This window comes from Phyllosticta citriasiana (assembly GCF_038021145.1).
Source record: "Phyllosticta citriasiana strain CBS 120426 chromosome Unknown IWZ02scaffold_16, whole genome shotgun sequence".
Classification (NCBI taxonomy): domain Eukaryota; kingdom Fungi; phylum Ascomycota; class Dothideomycetes; order Botryosphaeriales; family Phyllostictaceae; genus Phyllosticta; species Phyllosticta citriasiana.
Genome location: NW_027117293.1, coordinates 542475 through 569650, shown reverse-complemented (window position 1 = coordinate 569650; position 27176 = coordinate 542475). Strand labels below are relative to the sequence as shown.

Sequence of the window (27176 nt, the reverse complement as noted above, 5' to 3'; positions counted from 1 at the left end):
TTTTTTCTTTTCCCTGGTCAAGATTTCAGGGGCTCTGTTTATCATTGGGATGCTGTGTTGGTAAAGACAGCTACAGGTGCATCGTGCAGCTGAGAATTTCTCCACAGATGAGTAGCAGAAAAGTGACAGACATCACAACACACAAGAGACGCATCGTCGGATCCAAGTGATGAAGTGAAGAGTATGAATCTGATCAAATCTACAAAGACGATGGAGATGAGGAAAGTCTAAAACAAACTATACAGAAGCAAGAATTGGCAAGAAAACTCTGTACAACCAAGAGAAATATCAGCTCAACAGCCAGAAACAAAAAGACCAATCTATATACAAGAACAACAAATCAGTGATCCAAAACAGACAAATTACTCCGCATGCCTCTCCCACACCTCACTCAGGTACCTGCCATCAACAGGCGGACAAACAACACTCTTCCCCACCTTCTGCAACGCCATCTCCGTCTTCGACTTCTCGAGCGAAAACATGGTGTGTCCATTGCTAAAGTAGCCACGCAGCACCTCCCACTTGAGCTTGCCATCCTCATCAAGCGAATTGGCGTGCCTCTCGAGCCAGTCGGCGAGCGGGATGAGCCGGCCCTCGCCCTGGTGCGGGTGAATTTGCGGAAGGAGCGCGGCCAAGTCCTTGAGCGGCAGCGGCCGCGGGTTGCCGATGTGGAAGATGGCCACGTCGTCGTGCGCCAGCTGCGCATGCGTCGCCAGCGTGTGCATCGTCGTCGCCAGCACGTCGACCGGGATGAAGTCGATGTCCCAGCCGGGCTTGTTGGGCTCGTCGGCTGGGATCAGGCCCGTGTCGACCATGCCGAATATCATGCGTCCGATGAAGCCGTCAGAGGGTTCGGGGACTTTGGTCGCGGAGCTGGCCGTCACGGCCGAGGCGCGGTAGATGGTGACGGGGAAGCCGCGGCGAGCGGCACGAGTGAGCAGGCGCTCGGCCACCCAGCGCGTCTTGAAGTAGCCAAAGTCGTCCGTGGCTGGTGGCAAGAAGTGCTCCACGTCCTCTTCGGCGGCGGAGATGGAGTTGCGGCTCAGTTTGGCGTTGACCCAGGCCTGAAGGTGTGGCACACTCCAAGTCGACAGGTAGTGGATTTCTGCAAGAGAACCTCCGATTCCAGACAGTTCGATGAGGTCCAGGACGGGACCCACGTTGAATTGCTTGAGGTCGCGGTAGTTCTTGAGCAGATTGACGTGACCGCCGAGGTGGTAAATGGCCTGGACCGACTTTCCGAGAACTTCAAACTGAGAGTCGCTGAGGCCGAAGCGGGGCTTGGAAAGGAAACCCCGAACAGAACGGACGCGAGTGAAAACGGCCAATTCCATCTCCTCACTGAGCAGGCCATACGTCTTGAACTCCTGGAGGAGGACTGCCTTGTCGCAAATCTCGTCGGATCCAAGAACGTGGACAGTCGTGTTGGGCTGATCGCTGAGAATGGTGGCGAGAAGATGGATTCCAATGTAAGATTCGGCACCCGTCACGAGGACAGTGCGAATGGCAGAGCGTTGGATGGCAGAAGACTTGGTAGTGAGCTGGTACTTTGGAGACAAAGGCAGGGCAGATTCCTTCTCCCAGTCAATAGCAGCTTCATCGACCTTGCGAGACTTGGAAGCAGGAGTCTTGCCACCTGATTGAATGAACGAGCAGATTGCTTCGGCCGTCGGGTTCTTGAGGAGTTGTTGCATCGAAGGAGCCGTCTTGAAGGTACGCTTGACCTTAGATTGCAGGCGCAAGAGAAGGATGCTGTTTCCTCCGATGGCAAAAAAGTTGTCTTGAAGGCCGATTGCAGTGTCCCTTCCGACAACATCCTTGATCATCTGGAGTACCTTGGTCTCGTTCTCTCCGAGGCTCTCGTTTTGGGTTGAATTCTCAGTGGTCGAGGTCTGTTGGATTTCACTGCCGGGGTAGACGAGATCCAATTTCCGGGTCAGCAATTTCTGACGGTCAACCTTGCCACCGATCGTGACGGGAAGAGCATCGAGGAATTGATATCCGCTCGGCAGCATGTAGGCGTTGAGGTTCTTGGCAATGCGTTCGTGCAGCATAGTCACGTACTTTGCTCGCTCGGCCGGAGACTTGATGGGAACCTTGGTGACAATAAAGGCAATCAGCTTTCGGTTGTCAACCAAGCCGGAATCGTCATCAGAGCGGGCAACGACAGAAATGTCGACCAAGCCTTGAGAGCCCTCGAAAGAGTTCTTGTAGAGCTGCTGCTCAACTTCTCCGAGATCGATGCGGAACCCTCTCAGCTTGATTTGTTTGTCGCCAGCAATGCGTCCGTGGAATTCAAGTTGCGCGTCAGGACGGAAGCGACCCTTGTCTCCGGTGCGGAACATCCTCGTCCAGCCTCGTTCGCGGTCTTCGTCTGAGCACCAAGGGTCGAGCACAAAGGAGTGTGCGTTGGCCTCTGGCCGGTTGAGGTAACCGGCACCGACCTGAGCACCGCCAACGACAATCTCTCCGATCATGCCGGCCGGGAGAGGATGAAGACGGGAATCGACAATGTAGTGGCGACAGTTGGACATGGGGTATCCGATGGGAATGCTGATGACATCGTCCCCAGGGTATTCAACCTTGTGGATGGTGGTCTGAACGATGAGCTCGCTTGGGCTCCACGTGTTGTAGGCGGTAGCAGGAGTTTTGAGGTCGTAGAAGGCCTTTGCGACTCGCACAGGAAGACGCTCGCCAGCGAAGTATGCAACTCGGTAGTCCTTGCATTCGTGGAGAGCAGTCGAGTTGTGCTCGAGAAGGAGTGCGAATTGGGTTGGTGTGAAGTAGGTGACCGTGACGCCCTCGTCGCGCATGAAGTCGGCCAGAGCCGCCGGGTCTTTTCTTGTTTCAGGGGAAGCGACACAGACAGTGGCTCCGGTAGTCAGCGCCGAGAAAATTTGTACAATCGAAAGATCAAAACAGATGGAAGACTGATGCAGAAATTTGTCGGAAGAAGAAAATTCGTAATCACGCTGCAGGGTGCTCAGCATCGCCTGCGTGTTGGACTGAGTGAGGACGACGCCCTTAGGCTTTCCCGTACTTCCCTATAATCAAAGTAGGTTAGCTTTGGCCCAAGGCCATGGTTGACCGTCTTACCGATGTGTAGATCATGTAGAACGGATCTGAAGGGCTCGAGACGGGAGACTGACCCAACTTCATTGCCTCTGTGGCACAGCTTGCAATGCCAACAAGGCGCACCGACTGGCCCGCCTTCTTCACAACCTCCTCTCCAACCGACTGCAATCCTTCACCGACCAGAATCACCTGAGCTGCAGAGTCGGAAACCATGAAAGCAAGACGATCGACGGCGAAAGTGGGATCAAGTGCAACGTATCCGCTGCGCGCGAGAAGGACTCCGAGCATGCTGCTGATTGCTTCAACTCCAGGGTTCGACAGAATGGCGACACGGTGGGCGGGCTCGACACCGGACTTGGCCAGGACAGCACCAATCCGCTGCGCCTTGTCCACAAGCTTCTCGTACGTGATGCTGTCACCATCACAAGTGTTGATGGCGATGGCGTTGGGGCTGTCCTGAGCAGCACGGAGAATCTTGGTCAAGACAGTCTCCTCCTTCCAGGCGTTTTCGATGTACTGAGTGTTCCAGTATTTTTCCTTGAGGTGCAACAGTTCCTTGCAGCCAGACATGTCAATCTCTTCGACTGGTTGGCGGTGATCCTTGACGCAGCTGGCCAGGAATGTGCAGAAGTTGTCGAGGAAACGCTCCATGTCCTCAGCGCCGTAGAGATCGGTGGAGTACTCGAGGTTGAGGTTGAGACCGTCAGAGACAGCCAGAGCTTCCAGCTGAAGGTCGCAGGCGGTGGGAATGTCGCTCGATTCAACATTGTCAATGTCGAAATCGCGGGCGTGGAAAGTGGGCATCTCGCCGTGGATCTGGTAGTTGACGGCAATCTGTCCAATCGGGAAGTGGCTCGTGGTCTTCTTGGCCTGAACCACTTCGACAATCTTGTCGAATGGAACTTCTTTGTGGGACATGGCATCGAGGGTGCGGCGGCGGCAAGAAGCGAAAAGGTCGTCGAAGCTGGTCTCGCATTCGTCACGGCATCGGATCGGGATCATGTTGACGTAGAAGCCAGTCACATCTTCCAAGTCAGGGTGAGGACGGCTGCCGTCAATCATGAGGATGGTAACGTCCTTGTCCTCGGTGTAGCGGTAGTAAAAGGCACGGAATGCGGCCAGCAAGAAGTGGAACGGCGTGGCGTTGGACTGCGAGCAAATGCGCTTCATGCGGTTGAGGAGGTTGAGGTTCAGCTTGGTCTTGTGCAAAGCGCGTTCGCGGCTGTCAACCATTGGCCTCTCGCCCTTGGCGAATGGCAGAAGCTTGGATGCCTCCGGTGCACCCGCAAGCTCGTCCTTCCAGAAGCGGATCTCAGACTCAAATTCGGGAGACACGAGGAGAGCATTGTGCCAGATTGCAAAGTCGGCGTAGCCAATGGATGGCCAGGAGACGGTCGAAAGGTCCTTGTTGCTCTCGAGGGTGTCGTAAATGGCAACAAGACGCTGGAGCCAGGCCTTGGTCGAGCCGCGGTCGACCATGATGTGGTGGAAAATGTGGACGATGGCGAAATCGTCCTCGCCCAGCTTGACCAAGGTAGCCCTCATGATCTCACCACTCTCAATGTCCAACTCCTGGCTCTTGGACTCCGTGATGAACGCCTCCAACGCTGCCTTCTGGTCGCGCTGGGTCGACAAGTCCAAATAGTCCATTTCAAAGCCAACGTTGTCGAGGATTTCCTGCTCAGCGAACTCGTCGCCCTCAAAGTAGGCAGTACGCAGGATCGCGTCGCGACGGACGATTTCGCTGTAGGTTTCGGCGAGAGTAGAAATCTTGGGACGCCCCTTGAGATGTAAGACGATGGAGAGGTTGAGCTGAGACTTGTCTTCAGCAAGGTTGTGCACCCACCACATGCGGCTCTGGAAGGTCGAAAGCGGCACGGGTTGAGACTTGTCGGCGACAGGGATGTCACCCAGGCTGGATTTGGCAACGACCTGGGTATCTTTCTTGCCTTCGGTCTCCTTCGATCCCTTCGATTCGGTCGCAGCGGCGGTGGTGGCGCTCTTGGCCTGCGTGGCAAGCATCTCAGCAACCTTGGTGACCAATGCGTTGATGGACTTGGCGCTGAGGACATCAAACAGAGCAATGTCCACACCGACAGCCTTGCGGAACCACTTGCGGAACTCGACAGCGACAATGGAGTCCAAGCCGTAGGCAGAGAGAGGGTTGCTGGCTTGGATGATCTCGATGGGAGTGGCGAGAACAGCGGCAACCTTGGCAATGAAGGCCTCGAGAAGGATTGCGGTCCTCTCCTCAAGGGTAGTTGCCGCTTCCAGCTGAGCCGTGAGGTTCATGGTCGCACCAGAAGCGTTGCCGGTCTGGTTGAAGTCGTGGTTGGCGTAGAGGTTGCGCTGCAGTGGCTTGGTGGCCCAGTCGACATCCTTACTGGAGAGGTTCAGTCCAGTGATGATCTGGTGCTTGTCAACACCCCTGCTGTCGACCTTCTCATCCTTGTCGGACTTGACGGCTTCTTCGAGGAGGTACAGAAGCTCTTCCTCGTTGACCGGGTCCATGCGAATACGCTCCATGTGCTTCTGGAGCGCAATGTCCTCTGCAACAACACCGATGCCGATGATGGCACCAACGTTCATGGTGGTACCAGCAAGACCGTGCTCGCGGCGCTGGCGCATCAACGAATCCATGTAGTTGTTCGCCGCGGCATAGTTGGCCTGAGCCTTGCTGCCAATGACACCAGAGACGGACGAGAAGCAGACAAAGAAGTCGAGGGAGAGGCCAAGACTAGCCTTGTGGAGGTTGTAGGTGCCGTTGACCTTGGGCTGGACACACTTTTGCCATTGCTGGAATGTCATCTTCTCGAGAGGCGCGTCTTGCAGAACCATGGCGGCTTGGAAGATACCGCCCAATTTGTTTCCGATCGATTGGACGCAGCCATCAACATCGGAAAAGCTCGAAACGTCTCCGCGGTACACGTCAACGGCGACGTCCCTCTTCTTCAACCATTCAATGGTGACCTTGGCTTCCGGACGGTCGGCTCCGGAACGAGACAGGAAGACGAGGTGCTTCGCGCCCTTCCTCACCATCCACTGCGCCAAAGTACGACCAAGACCACCAAGACCGCCAACAAGCAGGTAAGCCTTGGAGGGGTCGAAGATGTTGACGTTGCGGTAGCTTGGAGGAAGGACGGGCACGAGGTCATCCTTGTGGGGAACGAGAACAACCTTGCCCATGTGCTTACCCATTTGGAGAAGACGGAAACCAGCTTGCGCATCGGCGTAGGAGACCTCCTTTACTTCGGGAAGTTGGATCTCGCCTTCGTGCACAAGCTCACAGCACTTCCTGAAGATGCGGGCTCCGAGGGTCTTGTTGAGCTCGAAGATGGTGATGAGGTCGACGCAGGCGAAGGTGACGTTCTTGCGGAAGGGGTCCATGTCGAGCTTGGTGTTTTCGTGGATATCCCTCTTACCAATTTCGATGAAGCGGCCAAAAGGCGCCATGCTGTTCCATGCGGCGTGCAACAGCTTTCCAGCAAGACTGTTCAAGACAACGTCGGCGCCCCTGCCGTCGGTGGCCTTGAGAACGCCTTCGACAAAGCTGTCGTCGCGAGACGAGAAGATGCAGTCGTCCGAAATGCCGTATTTGGACTTGAGAGCATCACGCTTGGCTTGAGATCCGACCGTGGCAAGCACCTTGCACCCTGCGCGCTGGGCGAGCTGCACCGCCATCTGACCGACACCACCCATGGCACCGTGGATCAGGATGTTCTCACCAGGCTGCATGTTGGCAACGTCGACAAGCGCGTAGTAGGCGGTGGTGATGATCAGTGGCAAAGCAGTGGCAGTAGAGAATGGCATGTCACCGGTAAGCCTCCAGCACAGGGAAGCAGGGTTGCGAACAATGCCCCTGTGGGCACCCTGGCCAGGCCTCCATGCCACAACGCGGTCGCCAGGCTTGAAGTCGCTGGGGTTGACCTTGGATCCAGTGCGGATGACGATACCAGCGCACTCGTCACCAAGTTTGTAGTCCTCGATGATACCCATGGCAGACGCAATATCTCTGAAGTTGATGGCGGAGGCCTTGTTTTCAATCTCAATCTCATCGTCGGCGAGGGGTTTATCGAGGATCTCCTCATCCTCCTCGAAGTAAAGCGTCTCAAGAAGACCGACCTTGCCGATCTTGAGAGCAAGAGGACGCCTCTCGCCGAACGGCTCAAGTCTAGGCTCGTGGCCAACACCGTTGCGAAGCTTGGAGTTGAGTGAGTCGTCTGCCTCCACCCTGGGGATGTAGGGGACGCCCTTGCGCTTCGTGAGCTCGTCCTCGTTGAAGTCGGGGTCAAGCGCCTGGGCGATGGTCTCGACAGCCGAGTCGGCAGCAAAGTTGTCTTCGAGATCGACCACGACGAGACGAAGCTGCTCGTTCTCCATGTGAGCAACACGAGCAAGGCCAATCACCATGGCGTGCTCGGGGTTGGTGGACTCCATGGTCGCTCCGTGCGTGAGCCAGACGGCGTTGACGGCCTCCTCCTTGAGCAGAGCCTGAGCACCTTCATAAAATTGGGGCGTCTCAAAGTTGTCTCCAAGGCTAGCCAAGACGACGAAATTGCCAGCAGGAGGGGCGTCCTTGGCCAGGATTGGGAAGGTGGTGGTGGTGACCGGGACCTTGAGAGTCTTGCGCAGACCAGCGAGAACAGCGCTAGCAACCTCTGATTTTTGCTCTGGCATGATGACGTTGACGGTGCCATCAATATCAGCCTTCTGCTCAGGCTTGCGCCAGACGCTGAGGCTGCCAGAATCGAAGATCTGAGCCAAGTCGTTCGACTGCGCGCTCTTCGCATCAACACCGTCGAAAATGACGTATCCACCGGCCTTGGCCAGGGAAGAGGCTTTGAGGTCCGTTTTCGCACTTAAAATGACCAAATCGTAATTGCTCTCCTTGGGTTCGGAAAACTCAATCAGGCCGGAACGTTGCTCCTTCAGACCGTCAAACTGTTCGGCAGAAAGGGAAGGAGAAAAGACCTCGACGTTTTTGAAGCGGCGTCGCTCGTACCTGGTGCCTCCAAGGGTCTGGAGCACATCTTGGGTCCTCTCAACGCCCGTAGTGAGATGGAAGATTTGGGTGTCGGGGTATTGGTGAGCAAAGAGGTCAACGACGTGGGACAGGCTGTCCAGAGAGGAGATCGCCATTCCAGACTTGATGAGCTCAAAGCAAGGCTGCCAGCGCTTTCTGAAGAATAGCGAGCGCTTGGCACTGCTGTCTTCGTCGTCCTTGCCCAAGGAAGTGACTTGCAGGCCTTGAAGTTCAACGAGGAGCTGATCAGCATCCTTGGAGTAGACCAAGAGATCGTTGGTGGCGACTCTGGTAGTGGGAAGCTCAGTCAAAGAGCATACCTTGAACTCCTTGTCCTCGAAGAGGGGAGCGTTGACGAAAGTGCCCGAGACAGTCAGGGAGCGCACAAAGTTGGGGACGTAAGGCTCCTGGAGCGGACGGCCGAGACGGGATTCGATGGCGTTGAAAATGACGTGGAAAACAGCGTCCAGCAGACTGGGGTGCAGAATCGTGGCGTCGTAGGGCTCCTCGCTTCCGACAGCGAGCGGCTTGTACGTCAAGGGAGCAATGGCGTATCCGGTGGCGCTCTCCAAGTCTCCAGAGAGGAGGCGGAAGTTTTCTCCGTACGAAAGACCAAGCTTGTCGAGATGCCTGTAGAATGCATCGCGACCAACGGACCGAACAGTCTCCTTGCTTAAAGCCTCAAGGCTTGGGTAGGAAGCAAGTGTCTGGACTGCGCAGGGCTCGCCGTTCTCGACGCAGACAATACCGTGGCAGTGCTCGGTGCAACGGCCAGATTCTTCGTACGAAGACACGATGAACTCGTGCCAGACCTCGGAGTGGCTCTTGGAAGACGTCCTCAAGGGCTTGAGCTCAAGCAGGATTTCGGAGCCCATGGCAGTGTCGCTCAGAGTCAGGGCGGACTTGATCACAATGTCCCTGAGAACAACGCTCTTGATGGAAGACAGGGGCTGGTCATTCAAGCGAATGGCAGCTTCGATGGCCATGCAGATATAACCAGCACCGGGGAAAATGGTCTTTCCATCAACAACGTGCTCGCTCAACCAAGGCAGCTCGTTCAGATGAAGGTAGTTCCTCCAGCGAGGGTGACCCTCGACAGACCCAGGAACGGGAGCTCCGAGAAGAGAGTGCCTGTGCTTCCTCTGGCGATGTTCCTTGATGTACCTCGTCTCGGCCCAGTAGCGCTTGTGGTCCCAAGCGTACGTCGGGAGATCAAGCAGCTTGGTACCAGTGGGAACGCTGACGCTAGGACCCATCTCAGACAAGAAGTGGTCGCGGTTGACGGCATCCAAGTCGACAGAGTATCCGTGGGCGAAGAGCTGACCAGCGAGCTGGAGCAGACCGTTGTAGTCGGGCTCGTTCCTGGTCAAACTGGCCAGGTAGGGAACCTCGAGGCGAAGAGACTGAATGACCTGTCGGGAAGGTCCCTTGAGTGCAGGGTGAGGACCAATCTCGACGAGCAGGTCAATGTTTTGGATGTCCTCGTCGTCCAAGAGAATTCCGGTGAGAGCATCCGAGAACCTGACAGTGCCCTTCATGTTCTGAGCCCAGTACTTGCCGCCCATACTCTGCCAGTCAGCTAGACGAGCAGTGACGGAGCTGAACATGCGGCAGGATGGTTCCTTGGTCTTGAATTGTGGGCAGTCTGCCAGGGCGCGTTCGTAGCCAGGAGCGAGGGGGTCCATGTGGTGAGAGTGGAAAGCTTGAGCGACCTGGAGCTGACGGGCAAAGACCTTGCGCTCGGTAAGCTTATCCTTGATCTCCACGATGGCGTCTTCGTCGCCAGAGAGGGTGATGCTGGACATGCTGTTGATGGCGGCGATGCCAACGCGACCCTTGTACGGCTCGAGCTCAACCTGGCATTCGGCTTCAGTCAGACCAACGGCCATCATGGCACCCTTCTTCTGCACGGTGTCCTTGACCTCCGTCGAGTTGGACATGTAGAGACCTCTGTAGTAGGCAGCGATGATGGCGCTCTCAAAGTCGAGGATGCCGGAGGCGTAGGCAGCACCCATTTCTCCTGAAGAGTGGCCAACGCAAGCGGAAGGCTCGATTCCCCAGGCCTTGAGTTGGTTCACAATGGCAAGCTGCAGAGCCGTACAGATGGGCTGAGAGAAGCGAGTCTGGCCAAGTTGGGAGCTGTCCTTTGAACGAGACAGCTCGCCAATGACAGACCAGTCCGGGCGGTCGGGAAGAGATTGGAGCACCCGGTCGCACTTCTCCAAAGTCTGCTTGAAGAGGGGCGACTGCTGAATGAGCTGTCTGCCCATGGCAAACCATTGCGCACCCTGGCCGGTGAAGACGAAGCCCAGACGAGGGCTGGCGGTGTTAGCGTTCCTCCAGTTGGCGACTGGCGGCGGCTCGCTCATGTCCTTGATGAGCTCATCAATATCCTTGCCAATGGCGAAGGACCGTGCCGTATGACGAGTGCGGCGCACGGAAAGACTGTGAACGAGATCGGCCGCCTTTGAGCTTGGGCGCTCCTTCAGGTACTCGATGAGTTGTGCAACCTGAAGTTTGCCGGCCCTATCGGTGTGAGCCGAAAGAGGGGCAAGGAAAGGCCTCTGGGCAACCATGGGTGCCAAAGGCTCGGGGAGAAGAGGTATCGCCTCGACAATGGGCTCAGGCGGTTGGTAATGCTCGAGCACCACGTGGGCGTTGGTTCCTCCATAGCCGAAAGAGTTGATACTAGCCCTGCGAATACCGTTCGGACCAGGCTTCCAGTCCATCAACTTCTGAGGAACGGTGATTTTCCAGTCGCTGAACTTGATGGCCGGGTTGGGGTCCTCGAAGTGCATGTTTGGCGGGATCTGGGCCTTTTCGAGGGCCATGGTTGTCTTGACGACGGCTGCAAGACCAGATGCACCTTCCAAATGGCCAATATTGGTCTTAACGGAGCCAACGAATATGTTGTCGCTCCTGTTGGGAGCAAACACTGCACCAATCGCCCTCGTCTCGTTTGGATCTCCCGCCTTGGTGCCAGTGCCGTGGGCCTCAAAGTACTGGGTTTCGGCGGGATCCAGCCCGGCATTCTCGTACGTGGCCCGGATAAGCGCCTCCTGGGCGTCCGTGTTTGGGTATGTAATACCCTGTTTACGACCGTCGTGGTTTACTCCGGTGGTGCGCACGACTGCCCTAATTCTGTCCCCGCTCAATTCTGCATCGCTGCGGCGCTTGAGAACCACAGCACAGATACCTTCACCACGAACATAACCAGAGCCCTTTTCGTCAAATGCTCGGCAACGACCATCGGTTGAAAGCATGCCGAGGTCGGTCATGGTGATGAAGATGTTGGGATCGAAGTGAAGGGAAGATCCCACGACAATGGAAATGTCGGCTTCCTTGTTGTGGAGAGAGCGGTTGCCAAGGTGAAAGCAGACCAGCGATGAAGAGCAGGCCGTGTCGACTGTCACGCTTGGGCCGTGGAGGTTGTAAAAGTAGGAAATTCGATTGGAAAGGATTGCATTGCCAGTTCCGGTGACTGTGTATTTGGGATAATGTGCAAGGTCTTTCGTGACCATGGAATTGTAGTCGTTGGTAAAGGATCCGCAGTAGACAGAGGTTTGCGTGCCGCTGATCTCGTCGAGGGTGATTCCGGCGTCTTCAAGTGCCTCGTAAACAACTTCTAGCAGCAACCGCTGTTGCGGGTCCATGGCCTCGGCTTCTGCGCCAGAGATACCAAAGAAACCAGGATCAAAGTTTCCAATGTCCTGTTGAAGGAAATAACCCCATTTGGAATTTGTCTGCAAATTTTTAGTGATTGAGATGCCAAAGATGAAGAGCAACTCACTGTTCCCTTGTTTGCACCATCGACATGGTAGAAGTTGTCCACATTGAAGCGGTCCTCGGGCATCTTGCGCCGCATGTCCTTCTGGGCAACAATGTGGTCCCATAGCTGGCGGTAGTTCTGGGCGCCCGGCACACGGCAGGCCAGACCCACAATGACAGAGGGGTCCTCGGTGGGAGGGGCAGAGCTGTGCGAAGACAGCGAGGCAGCTAGTCTGGGGCTAGAGGCCTCGCTAGATGCTTTAGGAGTGCTTGAGGTAGACATTATTAGGGAAAAGCGGGAGGGCGGGTTTGGACGAGATACAAATTGGAATACCTGCAATTCAGAGAAAAATATACTCGAATATAAGAAAACTCGAATTGCCTCTGGTCGAGACAATGATTCGATTGGACGTGGTGGTGTCCGCGGTGCTATCCGTCAGCAGGCGGACTGCAGGGTATCTCGCCGCCGCTGCGGGACGGAGGGCCGAATCGTGAGCGCGACGTGCAGCGCGGACGAACATCCCATTGCTCCGCCACTCCGGCGTAAAAGACGGCAGCGCGAACGACCAAGGCTGGACCACTCCGCAAAATAATCTGTTGTTGTTGATAAACATGGCGCAACCTCTCCGTCTTGCCTTTTTCGGTTCCACCGGCGGCTCCGTCGCGGCGAGCCTCGTTCTCGCGTTGCAAGGCGGCTATCAATGCTCGACGCGTTTGTGCTTTTGCTTCCCAGGATAAGACAGCAAGGCGCTGATTTCGATATTGCAGTGGTTCGTAGTGAGCAGAAGCTACTCGGCATCCTGAAGGAGCGCAACGTTTCCGACGCGGCCATCGCAAATCACCTCCGCATCGTCACCGGCTCCGTCAAGGATCCTGAAGCTGTCTACCGCACCCTCGAGCCCGCCGTTGATATTGTCATCTCTGGTGTCGGTGGCAAACCGCAGTTTACACCGAATCCTCTCAAGCCAACCTTGGACGACCCGACCATCTGCCAGGACGCAACTCGCACAATCTTCGATGCAATCCGTCGCCTCGGAGGGCCGCGGCCTCAGCTGGTGGTCCTCAGCACGACCGGAATCAGCAATACTGGACGTGACATTCCAATTGCCATGATGCCTTTGTACCATTGGCTGTTGGCGGTTCCACACAAGGACAAGAAGGTGATGGAGGACATGATTGTGGCCGAGACGCGGAAGCCTGAGGCTGAGCGCGCCATTGACAGCGCCATCATCATCCGGCCCAGCCTGTTGACAAACGGCCCAACGACATCGATGGACAAGATACGGGTGGGCAGCGACAAGGAGCCCCAGATTGGATACACAATTAGCAGAGACGATGTCGGGTTATGGCTCTTTGAGAGTGCCGTCAAACCGGGCAAACGCGGGGAAGGCGCTCGGATCGTCTCCATCACTTACTAAGCGACTGCTCTTCTCGATGAAGACGCACTCAAGGGCTAGGTGATTTGGTTTTGTGCTCAGATTCTCTCGTTACTTCTCATCAATTAATTTGCAACCTAATGTACATAATAAAACTCCTCGTCTCTCTTCGTTTCCCTCGTTCCGCGCCAATCGATGCAGTAAGAGGATTCTAGCCCCCATTTAAAAGTTGGAGATTGAAAGCAACCCAACCGTCTTTAAAGAGAATAAATTGGTCATATCAAAATTTTCCGACAAATGACCAAAGCAATCTAATGTACATGACCAAAAATGCACGCATTCTGTACTCCATTTCCCTTTTCCCAGGCCAAAGATGCAGCAAAATCGAGAATCAGATCTTACCAACCACTGAAAAACAAGTGCAGCTCGATCGCTCTTAAAAAGAAAAAACTAGAAACTGAATACAAACAGTCCCAGATGAATGTCCAATAGACGCAAAGCTAACCCAACATGTGGCTGAACCTGTTCAATCAAACAGAAGCAATTCGACAGGCTGTGAAAGGAAACAGGAACGACACGATACAGGAACCAAACGTCTAGCGGCGACGGCCGCGGGAAGGGCCAGCCTCGTCATCTTCGGTCCGACGCTTGGTAATGTCTGCGCTGCGACCTTTATGGTTGTCGGTGACGAAGACGGGCTCGCTAATCGCCTGTGCGACGACATTACCCTCGTGATTTTTGAGGGTGAAAACCAGGCTGGGTAGAGTCAGCAGTCGTTTCATCGGGTTTAGAGCAGGACCACACTTACCAGAATCCTTTCGTGGTGTTGTGGTGGCGGCAGTAACAGGGTATTCGCACAGGCATTCGTAACAGCCGAGTGCGTTGCCCATGCGGGTCCCGATCATGCTCCCAGTCGGAGTACTCAGGTTTGGTCAGGATCGTTGCCCGCTCTGGTATAGAGGATTCCCAGTCGGCGGCCGCTTCACTCTTGCTTTTGCACCTGTTGGCGCGCTTTCGCTCGCGCTCAACACAGCGGTAGCATATTTCCGCTGCTGGAGCTCCGCGGTCCCCGCCGTTGGCCGCTCGATTTAACGTCTGGATCTTGGCATTGAGATCCTTCACGTCATCGGCGCGCACCAACATGGTCTCCATCTCCAAGGTTTGGAGAGGTCTCTCCTCGGGGTTCTTGGCATATAACCTGGCGCCGGCGAGCAATAGCCGGGGGAGATGCACCCTTTCAATGCCCACGGGTGCATTTCGCAGGGTCAAGGTGACGGCGATCGTTGTCTCCGGGCGGCTCGTCAACTTGTCTGCGTTGAAATCGAGCCGCGATGGGAATTGTCCCATGTATTGCTCGAGAGGGCATTGGGCCTGTGGTAGGCCCTGCGAGAACCCGCTTTGTGCGGGATCGGGGGCGTACCCCTGGCCGGGACGGGGAGCGACCACCTGGCCGGGATGGGAGGCGTGCCCCTGCCGGAGATGGTGGGCATACCCCTGGCCAGGATGGGGGGCGACCTCCTGGCCGGTATGGAGGGCGTACTCCTGGGCCACCAGATCCCCAGGAACGGGATTGGGGGTTCCCGAGGGATAATCCCAAGCCTGGGAGACAGCTGTCCCCTGAGCATAGCCCAGAGGCGGCTGGGCAAATTGTTCCCGAGGGTAGAGGCCCCCATTCTGGAGGCCAAAGTGGGGTGCTCCAGGATATGCGCCCGTTCCGGCGCTTCCCTGGAATCCTCCCTGGCCCTGACCGAAGCCTGGGCCAGGGAAAGTGCCCCACGTTGTTTGGCCCTCGTAAAGGCCTTGGGGAACATTCTCATCCAGGGAGTGTCCCTGGACTTGGGCGGGATGTGCCCCGGGTCCCTGATGTCCTCCCTCAGCCTGTGGGAGGACACCTGGGGTTTGCGCACCGGCCATCGACCAGTATTCGTTCTCCAGCTGCTGATGGTGGTAGGACAGCTGCTGGCTGTAGTAACGCTCATGCTGGTCGTAGTAGGGCGCCTGCTCATAAGTCAACATTTTGCATCAACAAAGATGTCGCAAGAGCACATACCTGGGCATTGTTGTTGTCCTGGGCATTGGTATTATCATGGGCATTGGTGTTGCCCTGGGCATTGTTGTTGTAAGAGTCAACGATTTCTTGGAAGGACTCGATAGGCATTGTTTCGTTGGGGGTTTGTGTTTGTTGGTGGGTATAATTTGGGGTTTGAGAAACAAAGGCTTTCTGAAATTTGGGGCTGAAGCTAGAAAATCGTGGACTTGAGGCTTTTCTTGGTGTCGGAAGATTCAGTTTTCGAGAGCAGATGTTTGTTGGGAGTGATTGAAGCAGGATGTTCTTCTTTTTATACTCTTGAGCCTTCATACTTCGCATTGGACTGTGGTAGACCAACAGCATCACGTTGCAATTCAAGTCTGGACAATCGTCTGTGTCGAAGTAACGGGTGGGAAGAGCCATGTTTGGACGTCAACAGCGCTACCGCCAACCAGAGATGGACCAGAGATGAACCAAAGATGGAGGCCAGATGTATAGGTTTGGGAGTTGGTTCAAGCCTGAACCAGACTTTTGAGAGTTGAGAAAGGTGGATTTGGAGTATGCTGGTGGGAAGAGGCTAGGACTCGAAAAGCAATCGTTGGCCAAAGTTTCATGGGCCACAGCCGTCCCGTGAAGATGTTTCCCGAAAGGTTGCAAGATCACTGCATCTTCAGGATCGCGCGGCCGTCCAATTGCGGTGATTCACAAGCGACATACGGGCCGCTTCCCCCTATTCCCCGCAAAGTTGCGGACATGGCTGATCGTCGCTGACCATGCTCTTGTTCAGAATAGTTGTGCACTTTACACTGTTGGTCCACTCATCTCTAGACCACTTTGCTACCAGATTTTCTTTACGCGTGTCGTTTCGACGATCAACACAATAGCGACAGGAGAGAGCGTACTTAAATAGGCTCCATGGTTGTTTTTGTTCTCTGGAAATTGAGCAAGACCCGGCAACTCCGCCGACAAAAGGACCGAGTCGATACAGACCGGGAAACGTTCTTTGCCAGCGATATAGTCAGGATAAAGCGATAGTAGCGTGATTGTATCTTTTCTGGTCCGAATTTCGCCTTGCGATCCATGGAACTGCGTGGGTGAGTGCCTGAAGAATTGGAATCGTGGATACCACGGCTCTGTCTGCACCGTCAGCGGATTGGCGAGTGGCAATGGAGGACTATAGTGTACGGGGCATTGTCGTGTGACCAATCGTAAGAGCAAATCTCAGCAAAGAGTTACAAATGGAAATTGACCGTGGTTTGGTAGGTCAATTGGTGTTGAGGATTCTGGTCTGGTCTGCGATGAGGCGAAAGGAACCCAAGGGCTGCGAGAGCGTGAAGAGGTCCGCGTGGATGGGCCGGAGTTGGACCGCTAAGCGAAACTTCATGAGGTGCCCTGCGGCGCTGTCACCCCAACGACTCACCACCTTGACACCTGTCTGACTGTAAGGTAACTCCCTCGCCATTGACATGTGCTGATTCGGTCTATCAGAATTCAGAACTATGGTGCTCTACAGAAACCCAACCCAAGGCTCATTTTTCGGTTCTGAACAATCACACGGCTCCTTGAGGATTGGCCAGGCAACACTTGGCGCGCGGCACCCAGGGCCCCAACACGCAACTCGCCATGTCAGATTCGAGCGTAGACTGCAACATGGTGATGGAGCAAGAAGAAACCAAAAGCTTCAGGTCTCACAACTACAGCCGTTCAAGGTCCCTTTTCCCTCGACGCAACTCCCCCATATCTTGATCCATCACGTCCGATTTCCCAGCCACGAACCCTTCTACTGCGCGAATCGCGAGCGCAGTCGTAAGAGCTCTATGGCCAAGTTTGACGCACGTCTTCCCGTACATACAGAGGTAGCCCATTTGGAAAGAACCATCCTCAGCTTGCATCTCCAGCAGCTGGACGACGTCCAGCTCGTTTCGCATTCCCATCAAATGACATGCCACAATGCGCATTCCCAGCTCCAAGGCTTCCGACCGCACGTTTATCCGTTCTCGTAGCCGCTCTCGTCGTAGCGCCTCTGTGCGGCGGTGCATATTGAACCCGGGATTTTCTGCCAGCAGACGCGCAAAAACGTACAAGAACACGTCTGGGCTATGGTAGTTACGCGTTCCCTGCAAGTACCCGCGATTGAAGAGCACGTTGTGGAGAAAGTATTTTGTCGGCTCCACTTGGTCCTGGTTTCCGCGACCGTGTTGGTAGAAGAGTCGCAGTGCATTGATGCAGACGGTGGGGTCCATCCGCGCTCGACCAGGATACAAGTATACCTTTTGGGCGCTCGTCAGCCTTGGATGTAATGTAAAGGGAGAGGGGGCTCTTGCCTTGATTATTCCATCGCCTGTCAATCCTTTTGGGGGCAAGATTTCGTCCATGATCGAGTGTGCCATTTCGGGATCAAGGGGCAACAAGTGGTATGCATACGAAGTGGTGTCGACGTCATTTGGGAACCCTTCATCATTATCTGACCATGATCAGCAGTTCAATCGATCCCTCGATAAGAGCCCTGAAACTGAACAACAAGGCAGTTCCATGTACGTGGGGAGTAGTCCAGCTCGAAGAGGTCTCTGTCGCATAGCATCAGCTCTCCACTCCCAAGAACGGTCAAAGATTTCTCACAAGTCTCCAGTGACTTCGTAGGCAAGAAGTTGAGCAAAATTGTCGTGCACAACAACGCCACCATCAGCCTGAGAATAGAGGTGCCACGTGGGTGAATCGAGAAATTCCTCGAGCAGCTTGGGCGAGATGGATGGCGTTGTCGGTGGCGTCCAGCTGCAGAAGACGTCGCCGACGTCGAAGATGATGTTTTTGGGTTATTTCGACAGCATTATCGTTTGCAAAAAATGTGACAGGAGCAATGACAAGTCAGCCAGCAAATGCTCTTGTACACGTACCCATCGCAAGTCTTGGATTTTCATCGTCGGATATCCACACTACTGGGTTCAGATATGCTTTCAAAACCCACAAGCTCCACAAGTATCATTCTCCACAAAACGCGCGTGCGTGCGCCCGAGGCCTGGTGACAGAAGTCCCGGCACACACAACACTACGCGGAAGATAGACTGGGAGGAGCATTCATACACGCGAATGAATTATCTACGTATCTATAGCGGACAGCAATAAAGGGCATTCAAGCACGCGACTAGATCATCTATGCGTCTATAGCGGCCAGTAACAAGGAGCATTCAAGGCCCAGTCCGCGGGAACCCATACTTGTGTGTGCCACGTCTTTCGCACTGAGCCTTGGTCCCAATGTCCAAAGCACGGCGGCGACGCCATAATCGCAGTGTTTGCCAAAAGTTGCCATATGTGGTTAGTTTGCAGACCGGATCTATCCGAATCAAGAACACGCCGGCCGCTGCGGGTTCATGATCCGATGCGCGCTCGACCACCAGTTCATGCAAGAATCGGGTAGATCCAACAAAAGCAACTGAGAGTCATGATTATCGTCCCGACCTGTTGCATTCATTCGCGGTGCGCTTTTTGGTGGCACGCAGTCCGATCGGCACTTCGCGAGCTCAACAACTTGTCGATGCCTGCTAACAAACTGGTACGGTCGAGGCGGCCATGCCGTGGTGAGGCGCTGAAAGCTGACTCCCACTGGCTTCGCAGCTAGGTAGAGCGACCGACGACAGCCGCATCGCAACGTCTCGAAATGCAGTAGGCAACGGATCCGCTTTCCTGATTGTTGGGTCCAAGGGTCAATCCGATGGGTCGCAACGTCGCGCTAGGGAGAACCAGGGGACCATCAGTGGGGCGTGGCTCGACCGACTTTCACAGTGCGCTGGAAAAACTTTTGTTGGATTGAAGGACTTTGGTTTTGGGATTGCGTCTGTCCATTGGATGTGTTGCTATTTCCAGCGGAAAAGAGACTGCTTGTTGGAGTGCGCAGTTGCGTGATCGAGGCCGAGTACCCTTTGGCAAAAGTGGTACGGGCGCTCAAGTAAGGGCCGACCAGTCCCAGTCCAAAAAATCGGCGCGACCATAGCTTTGTTGGACCCTCGTCCCGCAGCATCTGCGTGCTGCTCTCTCTCAATGACCTGCTTACCATCCCAAACAACTAGAAGGCCGCGCTGTCACAGCCTTTACGTGAAGCGTCAACTTGCTGTTCGAAGAACGATCAACTGTCTTAACACGCGAAGCGTGTTTTTGGTGTCTTCCTTAGGATCCATTCCCGAAAAAAAAAATCTATATAAATATATTAAAGTTGGCGTGGACAAAACTATGTTAGAAATTTACGTCGGAAAAAGATGTCAAATTTCTTTTCAAGAAACACTGTTGAACAACGATGTCAGATTTAAAAAACCTGTGTCCAATGGGTGATGCGAGAAAAATCTGCCACAAAGACATATCAAAAACAAGACTCAAAATGAAGGTCATACCTTTTGAAAGATTGCAGCCTTGCACTTACGCTACAGCGCCAAAAGAAGGTCAATTTGGAGCGTTGTTTAGAAATCCGACCATCTGTTTTTTGGGATTGGATTTATATATTATTTGTGCAGGGGATTATTCTATCCCGCGCCAGTGGTTTAGTGGTAAAATTCATCGTTGCCATAAGCATTGTCGATGAGCCCCGCGTTCGATTCGCGGCTGGCGCACATATGGTTTTGCACAATTTTTGGCGTCCTGACCACAGACCTGTCTCGATAGTGGCAGGCGATGCTTTTTTTCTGCCGGCTTCGAGACGCAGCGAGAGACCCGGGCACGCCAGATCGGGCGAGCACGCTAGCGTTGCTCAACACGACTCCCTCTGCAACAAACAACACCAACCCGGAGCAGCCCACTGTTGCACCCACGAAACATCGACAGGCGGTGGCATCAGCGGCTTCAGAGCACGCCAAAGCGAACAGGGGCAACATGACAACCTTCAAGGCGCGCGAGTGCCGCCGCGTCCACGCGCAGCGAATGCGCCAGGCAACGTGCAGACAACAGCCCGAGCGCGCGCAATAATGAGCACAGGATGTACGCAGCCGAGACGGCACCAGGCGGCAGTTGGCGAGCAAGCAGGCACTTACAATGACGCAGCACAACGCAAGCAGGATGGCGGGCAGGCCAGCGACATCGACCAGGGCTTCTCACCGTCAAAGGGCACGTTGAAACATACAGTGAGTTAGAACTCAGGGACACGGCTCTTTCGGTCTTATCGAGTCCTCCGGGACATGAGCGCACGATCAAGTCAACTCGACCCGGTCATCAGTTCAAACTCTACACAATCACGCCTCATTGACTCACGGCCTTGCCTTTGAACACTTTTCCTTTTTCTGGCATCATTTTCTTTCCTGATCCATGCGTCGATGTCTTCTGATCAGGATAACACACTGGCTCTCAAGGGCCAAGTCCAATCCTGTTGCTTTTCACGACCCTCCACGTCGACTACGGTTGCATTTCCTCTCCTTTTACTTTAATCCGTGGTGGACGCACACGCGCAGGAGCGTCTGGACCAGGGCGTCTTTTCAATTTTCTGCTGGCTGCTCTTGAGGAACTGAAGCCGCCGGTTCACCCTTGGGAAGGTTCCAGGTTGCTGTTTGCAAGCCTAGTTGCGGACGCGCCTACAACAGCCCCGCGACAGCCACCACGTATGTAGTTCAAAATTCGAAATTGACTTTGCCACAATTTTCGAGCGTTACGTGATACTGACATGGAAAGACAAACTTGAATCAATTGAGGTGAGAATCTCACGCGTTGGCGTACGTGGATCAATCGTCCATGTCTACAAGCCAAACACTGGTCGATGTGAAGTGACTGCTCAGTTTTGAAGGGTCGCAGGTACTTGCAGATACTCAGGATGAGCGTGACATTGAAGCAGCGATTCAATCTGGAGAAGAAATCGTCAAATGTGACGGACGGTATTTTGTTCCATTCGCGTCAAAGTCTGCACAATAATTAACATGAAGTTAGCTTGACAAATTCGTGTAATCGGGAGGACGGAGGAGATGTGGTCCAAATAAACTTCTGAAAACATTCTGCAACTGTTTCCAGAGAAGACAGAGCACATTCAACCCATTGAGATGATGACATCACGTGTTGGCGTGGTGCGTTCGTGGAGTGTGTGACATTGGCAACGGAGCTAGTTCTGGCGCCGAAGGATGACAGAATCACCGCCAAACTGTCTCAAGGCGCAATCGAGAAGATGGACATATTTCCCAGGCTGCATGAGCTCTGCGTGCTGATATCGTCTTCACTGTCGCAGTCGTGACCTCAAGTCAAAATGACTGCCCCACTGCTGGACGTGCAATCACTGACCGATCTCTTTCCTCGCGACCCGCGAGGGCTGGAATACAGCATCGCTTACGCGTATGCGGCGGCGGCACTGCTTGCTTTTGCAGCCGAGAAACGCATCGCCGACCTCTGGCAACAAATCGCAGCCGCGCATGCGGGAAATGCAGCGGCGCAAGCAACGGCGGCGCGGCGCGTTCGAGAAGCACTGTTGAAAGCGACTCCACTGGTTGGCTTTCCTCGAGTAAGACTGTTCATGTAATGGATTTGGCCGGGCAAACGTCTCACAGCAACAGGGCATCAACGGCCTCGCCATCCTCGGCACCGCCGTTCAGAGCACCTCTCCACGCATCGCAGCAGAAATCGAAAAGGATCAAGACGCGCGCGACGATGTCCCAGCAGCCAAGCGCCAGATGCGAGGAAAAGAGTTCTTTCGTCGGCTCTATGCCCAACACACGGAGCGCGTGCTACAAAACCTCAACATTTCGTCCGGCGGGGTACTTGGAGACGTCGCGGTTACGTGCGTGTACGGGGATCTGATGGCGGACGAGCGGGTTCTGAATGCCAAAGAGAGCGCGCTGATGGAGTTTGTCTGCTGTTATGCCGTCTCGGCAGCGCCACAAGCCAAAGGGTAAGGTGTGACATCCGCTGGCGTCTTCCTGGTACTGACGATGGACAGCCATATGTATGGTGCGCGCAACATGGGAAACTCGGGCGTCGAAATCTGCGCTGCCACCAAACTGGTGTCGCGGATCGCAGAGGTTTTGCAGTTGAAGATTGATGCGGAGGAAATGGACTTTGTAGAGAAGGTTAGAGCATGGTAGACTTGCGGATAGACGTCCTTCGGGAAAGGCCGGTTGTTGGTGGTGGTTTGGCATCGCTGTGGCAACTCTACAGGCCTTGTCCGATGATGATTACACAGCAGATTTGAACAGTGCGGTGATCGACGCATGGAAGTGGAAACGGTGGAAGGTGGAAGCAATCTTTCAAGATACTGCAGCCAAGACGCAAAGCGGGGAAGTTCTATCAGTTAAGCAGGGGTCGGTCGCCGCACAAGTAAATTCGGACGAATGGGGCATTTTGGCGAGCAAATTTGCTGTGACAGCATTCAGAGGGGGAAGTTTAGGTAACGGAGCATTTCCCAAAACAACCACGGCGAAAGAATACCCGCAGCCTGAGCCGCTGGACGATAAGTAACAAGCATGTCATCCGTCTTACACGGCATGCCCAAGCTAGGCAGCTCACTACGATGATAGGTCGTCTACCCCATGCAAGGCAGCCAAGCAAATAATTGGCCGAACAGTTGATAAGTTTCCATGGCCGCTCCCCCTTCCCATGTGCGGCTCAAGTCAAGCTAGCCTGGGTTGACCCTTTCCGACTCTCTGGTCGAGCATGCGTCTCTCCAATTTTTTCTATGTGGTTGGTGTTGGAGTGCCCGTGCTCGCCTGCGAAGGCTGCTATGGCCCGCAAAACGACGTGGTCATGACCCGCAAGGTCAAGCGGATGCAGCCCGATGCCACAGAGGCTGCGAATCCGCCCAAGAGACCTCTCGAATGGGGTCAGATCAATTTCTTGCACACGACCGACACGCATGGCTGGCTTGAAGGCCACATCAAAGAGCAAAACTATGGCGCGGACTGGGGTGACTTTGTCTCGTTTGTTGCGGCCATGAAATGCCAAGCGCAAGAATATGGTGTTGACTTGCTTCTCATTGACACGGGTGTAAGAGCCAGCCCCCGACCCCTTGAATGCTTCCTAAGTCTTGACAGGATTTGCACGACGGCGCCGGTCTGTCGGATGCAACGAAACCCAATGGCCAGCTTTCGAATCCCATTTTCCAGAATATCGACTACGACTTGCTCACGATTGGAAACCACGAGCTCTACGTGACCGAGATTGCGTATGAGCATTTCAACCAATTCGCCAAGGTCTACGGGGATCGATACTTGACGTCTAATGTCCAGATACTGAACCCATCCAACGGCCAATTTGAATACCTTGGCAAGCAGTACCGGTACTTTACCACGGAGCACGGGCTCCGCATCATGGCTTTTGGGTTCCTTTTCGACTTTGCTGGAAACTCCAACGTGTCCAAGGTCATCAAGGCCGACGACGTGCTCAAGGAGCAGTGGTTTCTGGACGCCCTGAATTTCGACCAGCCAATCGACATGTTTGTGGTGATTGGGCACAATGCGGCGCGGACCACGGACAAGACCAGCACCATGGGCAAGTACTTTGGCGCCATTCGCGACAAGTATCCAGACACGCCCATCCAAGTGTTTGGCGGACACACTCACCAGCGAGATTTTGTCGTGTACGACAACAAGGCCACTGCTATTGAATCCGGACGGTATTGCGAGACTTTGGGCTGGGTGTCCATTACCGGTCTCGAGGAGTCGGACGCGGAACAGCCATCAGACGTTCCGGCCCCTTGGCGTCCGGCAGAACTCGTCGAAGGCGCAGAGCGAGACAAGTCTCTGCCAGAATCGAAGACTCCTTCTTCGCTGCTCTACTCGCGAAGGTACCTCGACTGGAATCGTTTGAACTTTGCCTATCACGCCGACCGCAGCCAGGACACCGATTTCGACACGCAGCAAGGCAAAGCCGTGACGGCCACAATCACGGGAGCCCGCAGCCAACTGAACTTGACCCGGGTCATTGGCTGCGCTCCCATGACGTACTGCATCTTTTGCAAGGCTTTCGGAGCCGAAGGAAGCATCTACAAGCTGCTCGAAGAGGCTCTGAGCAAAGTCGTCGTTAACGAAACGCGCAAAGATACGCCTCGCATCATCCTCGCCAACAGTGGAACCATCCGGTTTGATCTTGTTCAAGGGCCATTTACCTACGATGATGCTTTCATCGTCAGCCCATTTGAAAACACTTTCAAATACATCCCCGACGTACCGTGGGACCTGGCCAAGACTATTCTTGACGCCATGAATGCTGGTCCTTATCAGAAGCGTTCGTTGGATCTTTCGCCGCGCGACCTTGGTTTCAACGCCCTCTCACTCGTCGACCAAGACGAATGTATCGATCCACCTTACGTTCACCAGGGCCTCAGGAAACGCGGCGAGCCCAACCGCCTCACGCGCCGTTCGGACTACGATCCCACTCCGGGATACGTGACCAAGGACGACTTTGGCCAAGACGGCGACGACACGCCGCACGTCAACATCACGGCGTATCCCATACCCAATGATGTGCAGGCGAACGCATCATTTCCGAGCGATGGAACGGAGCCGGACAAGGTGGATGTTGTCTACATCAGCTTTATCGAAAAATACGTAATTAGCGCGTTGGGCAAGGTCGGAGCAAAATACACCCCCAAAGATGCGTTGGCGTATCTTCCAGAGTCTTTTAAGAGCAATCAGGTTATTCCCAAGTTCGCCGAGTTGGAGTGGAAGGCGAACATCAACAACTGTCCGGTAGGCAAAGGCGTTGGGTTCGACAAAAGGAAGGCGTGATTTCGTTGGTGCAGAATCTGTGGATGGTGGATGAGTAGGTAGTTAATGAATGTACAAGTAGATGGCGACGGCTGAGTTGTTGATGCACTGTGTCGTTTGAGGCAGTAGCTAGCTGCCGCAGAATGCGGAACGCTTCCGCGAGAGTAGACGGAAGCTCTAGTCCCTACTCAACCTGAAGCTCGATGACGCGATTACTCGAGACAACGGGTCTTCCACACTTTTCGGGCCGCCATTGCAACAGCTATACTTTCCAACCTCGTCTCTTTCGGTCTTTGCTCTCACACCGAGCGCGAATCCGACCTGTTTTACTTCGCAGCGCACACGACACCCATTGGACGACACACTGAGTAGAGACCAACATGAGCACCACCAACCCAGACATCCACAAGCCAGGCACCGACGATGGCTGGCACGCAATGATCGCGCCAGGGAGCCAATTCCCGCCTGAAGCCGACCGCTACCACCTTTACATCGGCACGTCCATCCTCCCACAACCCATCACCTCCTCCTCCACTAACACACGACAGGTCTCTTCTGCCCATTCGCGCACCGCGCCAACCTAGTCCGACTCATCAAGCACCTGGACCAATTCATCGACGTATCAATCGTAGCGCCGTACCCCAAAGGCGACGCCAAAGGCTGGCCGGGCTGGCGTTTCCCCGCCAGCGATGACGAGTATCCCAACGCGACGGTCGACAAGCTGTTTGGCAGCAAGCACCTGCACGAGGTGTATTTCAAAGCGGACCCGGAGTACAAGGGGCGCTTCACAGTGCCGATGCTGTGGGACAAGAAGACGGGGACGATTGTCAACAACGTACGTGTGCGGGGCGCTGTGTCGTTTTCTACACAGAGCGCAGAGGGACAAGAATGATGAATATGACGGCGCTGATGATGTTATGGATACATAGGAATCCGCCGAAATGCTGCGCTGGCTTCCCACAGCCTTCAATACGCTGCTCCCGCCCCGCCTCGCCGCCATCGACCTCTACCCCGCCCCCCTCCGCTCCCAAATCGACGCCATCGCCCCCTGGCTGCAGCGCGACCTCAATGGCGGCGTCTACAAAGCTGGTTTCGCGCCCGACCAAGCTATCTACGATAAGAACGTCATACCCGTCTTCGGGGCACTCAACAAGTTAGAACGACTGACGCACAAGCACGGCGGGCCGTATATTCTGGGAAAAGAGTTGACCGAGATTGATATACGCGCGTTCGCGACGATCGTCCGGTTTGATACAGTCTACGTGCAGCACTTCAAGTGCAATCTGGGGACAATACGGCACGAGTACCCTGTGTTGAATGCGTGGCTGAAGCATGTGTATTGGAACGTTGAGGGTTTCAGGGAGTCGACGGATTTCAAACATATCAAGGAAAATGTGAGTGAGAGCGAGCAAGATTAAGAGCAAGAGCGAGATGAGAGCAAGAGCATGCTGACAAGAAACACCACGCAGTACACCAAATCGCACTTCGACATCAACCCGCGGGCCATCACGCCGATGGGCCCGTGGCCAGACGTCGAACACGGGCCGGCCGAGACCGACTACAGCAAGTTGACGCCCGGCGGCGTCATGGCGCCAGAGGTGCTCGAGTACGAGGCGAAACTGTAGGATTACCCCTCTCTCCTCATCTTTCCGACTACTGCGATGTTCTTTTCCTCCTTTTTTCGTTTCCATTTGTTATGACAGCCATGATGACGATGACGGTATGAGTGCGACATTGGGGAAATTTGCCATGCTTTTCTGACAAGGTTTTTTTTTTTTTTTTTTTTTCGCCGTGTAGGAACATTGGTGCGCAAGAAGAGGCGCGCGGGCAATAGTTTTGATTGGATCGGCTTTGATACGTGCATGCATGCATACTTCTGCTCTTTCTTCTCTGCGTGGTAGGATCGTATCGGGAGCGAGCGAGCAAGCAAGCACAACCATCGAAAAAGCCGACGGGCAAAAGCGGTGGTAGGAAAGTAAGTAAGTAGGTAGGTAGGTAGGTAGGTAGGTAGGAACAAAGCATGAGATCGACGGGAGTCGGCAACGTGAACCCTCGCTCGCCATACATACGTAGCAAAACCGTCCGGTGCTGCCAAAACAGCAAACCAAGATAAGCTGATATCATAAAGCGTCTGTCCACCCGTACATCCGTCTTCTTCTATGTCCATCAATCACTCCCTCATGCCTCATGCCTCACCCCCCCCTCCCCGCCCCCCGACAAGAAAGAAAATCTCACAAAAGCAGCCT

The 27176-nt window shown here is 54.6% G+C and overlaps 7 protein-coding genes and 1 non-coding gene across 8 annotated transcripts; 5 read left to right on the top strand and 3 right to left on the bottom strand.

Annotated features, from left to right (window-relative positions):
• Positions 1-362: 362 nt before the first annotated feature.
• Positions 363-12149, bottom strand: IWZ02DRAFT_494245 (uncharacterized protein; the record flags this gene model as incomplete). Its single annotated transcript, XM_066770008.1, has 3 exons — positions 363-3044; positions 3097-11841; positions 11889-12149. 3 exons carry the CDS (start codon positions 12147-12149, stop codon positions 363-365), a joined length of 11688 nt encoding a protein of 3895 aa, XP_066618797.1.
• A 165-nt stretch (positions 12150-12314) lies between these two features.
• IWZ02DRAFT_98626 (uncharacterized protein) lies at positions 12315-13428 on the top strand. The gene is made up of 2 exons (XM_066771498.1): positions 12315-12578; positions 12635-13428. The coding sequence occupies exons 1-2, from the start codon at positions 12479-12481 to the stop codon at positions 13282-13284; spliced, it is 750 nt and encodes a 249-aa protein (XP_066618796.1). The 5' UTR covers positions 12315-12478; the 3' UTR covers positions 13285-13428.
• Positions 13429-13838: 410 nt separating this feature from the next.
• IWZ02DRAFT_436819 (uncharacterized protein) lies at positions 13839-15400 on the bottom strand (the record flags this gene model as incomplete). The annotated part of the gene is made up of 3 exons (XM_066766571.1): positions 13839-13998; positions 14051-15240; positions 15293-15400. 3 exons carry the CDS (start codon positions 15398-15400, stop codon positions 13839-13841), a joined length of 1458 nt encoding a protein of 485 aa, XP_066618795.1.
• Positions 15401-16693: 1293 nt separating this feature from the next.
• On the bottom strand, positions 16694-17838 carry IWZ02DRAFT_98613 (uncharacterized protein). The gene is made up of 2 exons (XM_066771497.1): positions 17596-17838; positions 16694-17541 (listed from the first exon to the last, which is right to left on the bottom strand). The coding sequence occupies exons 1-2, from the start codon at positions 17659-17661 to the stop codon at positions 16966-16968; spliced, it is 642 nt and encodes a 213-aa protein (XP_066618794.1). The 5' UTR covers positions 17662-17838; the 3' UTR covers positions 16694-16965.
• A 1951-nt stretch (positions 17839-19789) lies between these two features.
• On the top strand, positions 19790-19869 carry IWZ02DRAFT_t116. Its single transcript has one exon. It is a non-coding gene; the product is annotated as a tRNA-Gly (tRNA).
• A 1610-nt stretch (positions 19870-21479) lies between these two features.
• IWZ02DRAFT_385336 (uncharacterized protein) lies at positions 21480-22311 on the top strand (the record flags this gene model as incomplete). The annotated part of the gene is made up of 3 exons (XM_066765397.1): positions 21480-21731; positions 21784-22118; positions 22167-22311. The coding sequence occupies 3 exons, from the start codon at positions 21480-21482 to the stop codon at positions 22309-22311; spliced, it is 732 nt and encodes a 243-aa protein (XP_066618793.1).
• A 679-nt stretch (positions 22312-22990) lies between these two features.
• On the top strand, positions 22991-24951 carry IWZ02DRAFT_385164 (Metallo-dependent phosphatase-like protein; the record flags this gene model as incomplete). The annotated part of the gene is made up of 2 exons (XM_066765383.1): positions 22991-23209; positions 23257-24951. 2 exons carry the CDS (start codon positions 22991-22993, stop codon positions 24949-24951), a joined length of 1914 nt encoding a protein of 637 aa, XP_066618792.1.
• Positions 24952-25060: 109 nt separating this feature from the next.
• Positions 25061-26569, top strand: IWZ02DRAFT_98527 (glutathione S-transferase). The gene is made up of 4 exons (XM_066771496.1): positions 25061-25425; positions 25479-25765; positions 25860-26324; positions 26400-26569. Exons 1-4 carry the CDS (start codon positions 25311-25313, stop codon positions 26553-26555), a joined length of 1023 nt encoding a protein of 340 aa, XP_066618791.1. The 5' UTR covers positions 25061-25310; the 3' UTR covers positions 26556-26569.
• The last annotated feature ends 607 nt before the right edge of the window (positions 26570-27176 follow it).

Bases quoted from the DNA above. Each gene is read 5' to 3' on its own strand.
- IWZ02DRAFT_98626 (XM_066771498.1), top strand. From the start codon at position 12,479: ATGGCGCAACCTCTCCGTCTTGCCTTTTTCGGTTCCACCGGCGGCTCC. The intron at 12,579-12,634 runs GTTTGTGCTTTT...TCGATATTGCAG, and splicing joins CGGCTATCAATGCTCGACGC to TGGTTCGTAGTGAGCAGAAG.
- IWZ02DRAFT_98613 (XM_066771497.1), bottom strand. From the start codon at position 17,661: ATGGCACACTCGATCATGGACGAAATCTTGCCCCCAAAAGGATTGACA. The intron at 17,542-17,595 runs GCAAGAGCCCCC...AGCGCCCAAAAG, and splicing joins CAGGCGATGGAATAATCAAG to GTATACTTGTATCCTGGTCG.
- IWZ02DRAFT_98527 (XM_066771496.1), top strand. From the start codon at position 25,311: ATGAGCACCACCAACCCAGACATCCACAAGCCAGGCACCGACGATGGC. The intron at 25,426-25,478 runs GCACGTCCATCC...AACACACGACAG, and splicing joins CCGCTACCACCTTTACATCG to GTCTCTTCTGCCCATTCGCG. The intron at 25,766-25,859 runs GTACGTGTGCGG...ATGGATACATAG, and splicing joins CGGGGACGATTGTCAACAAC to GAATCCGCCGAAATGCTGCG.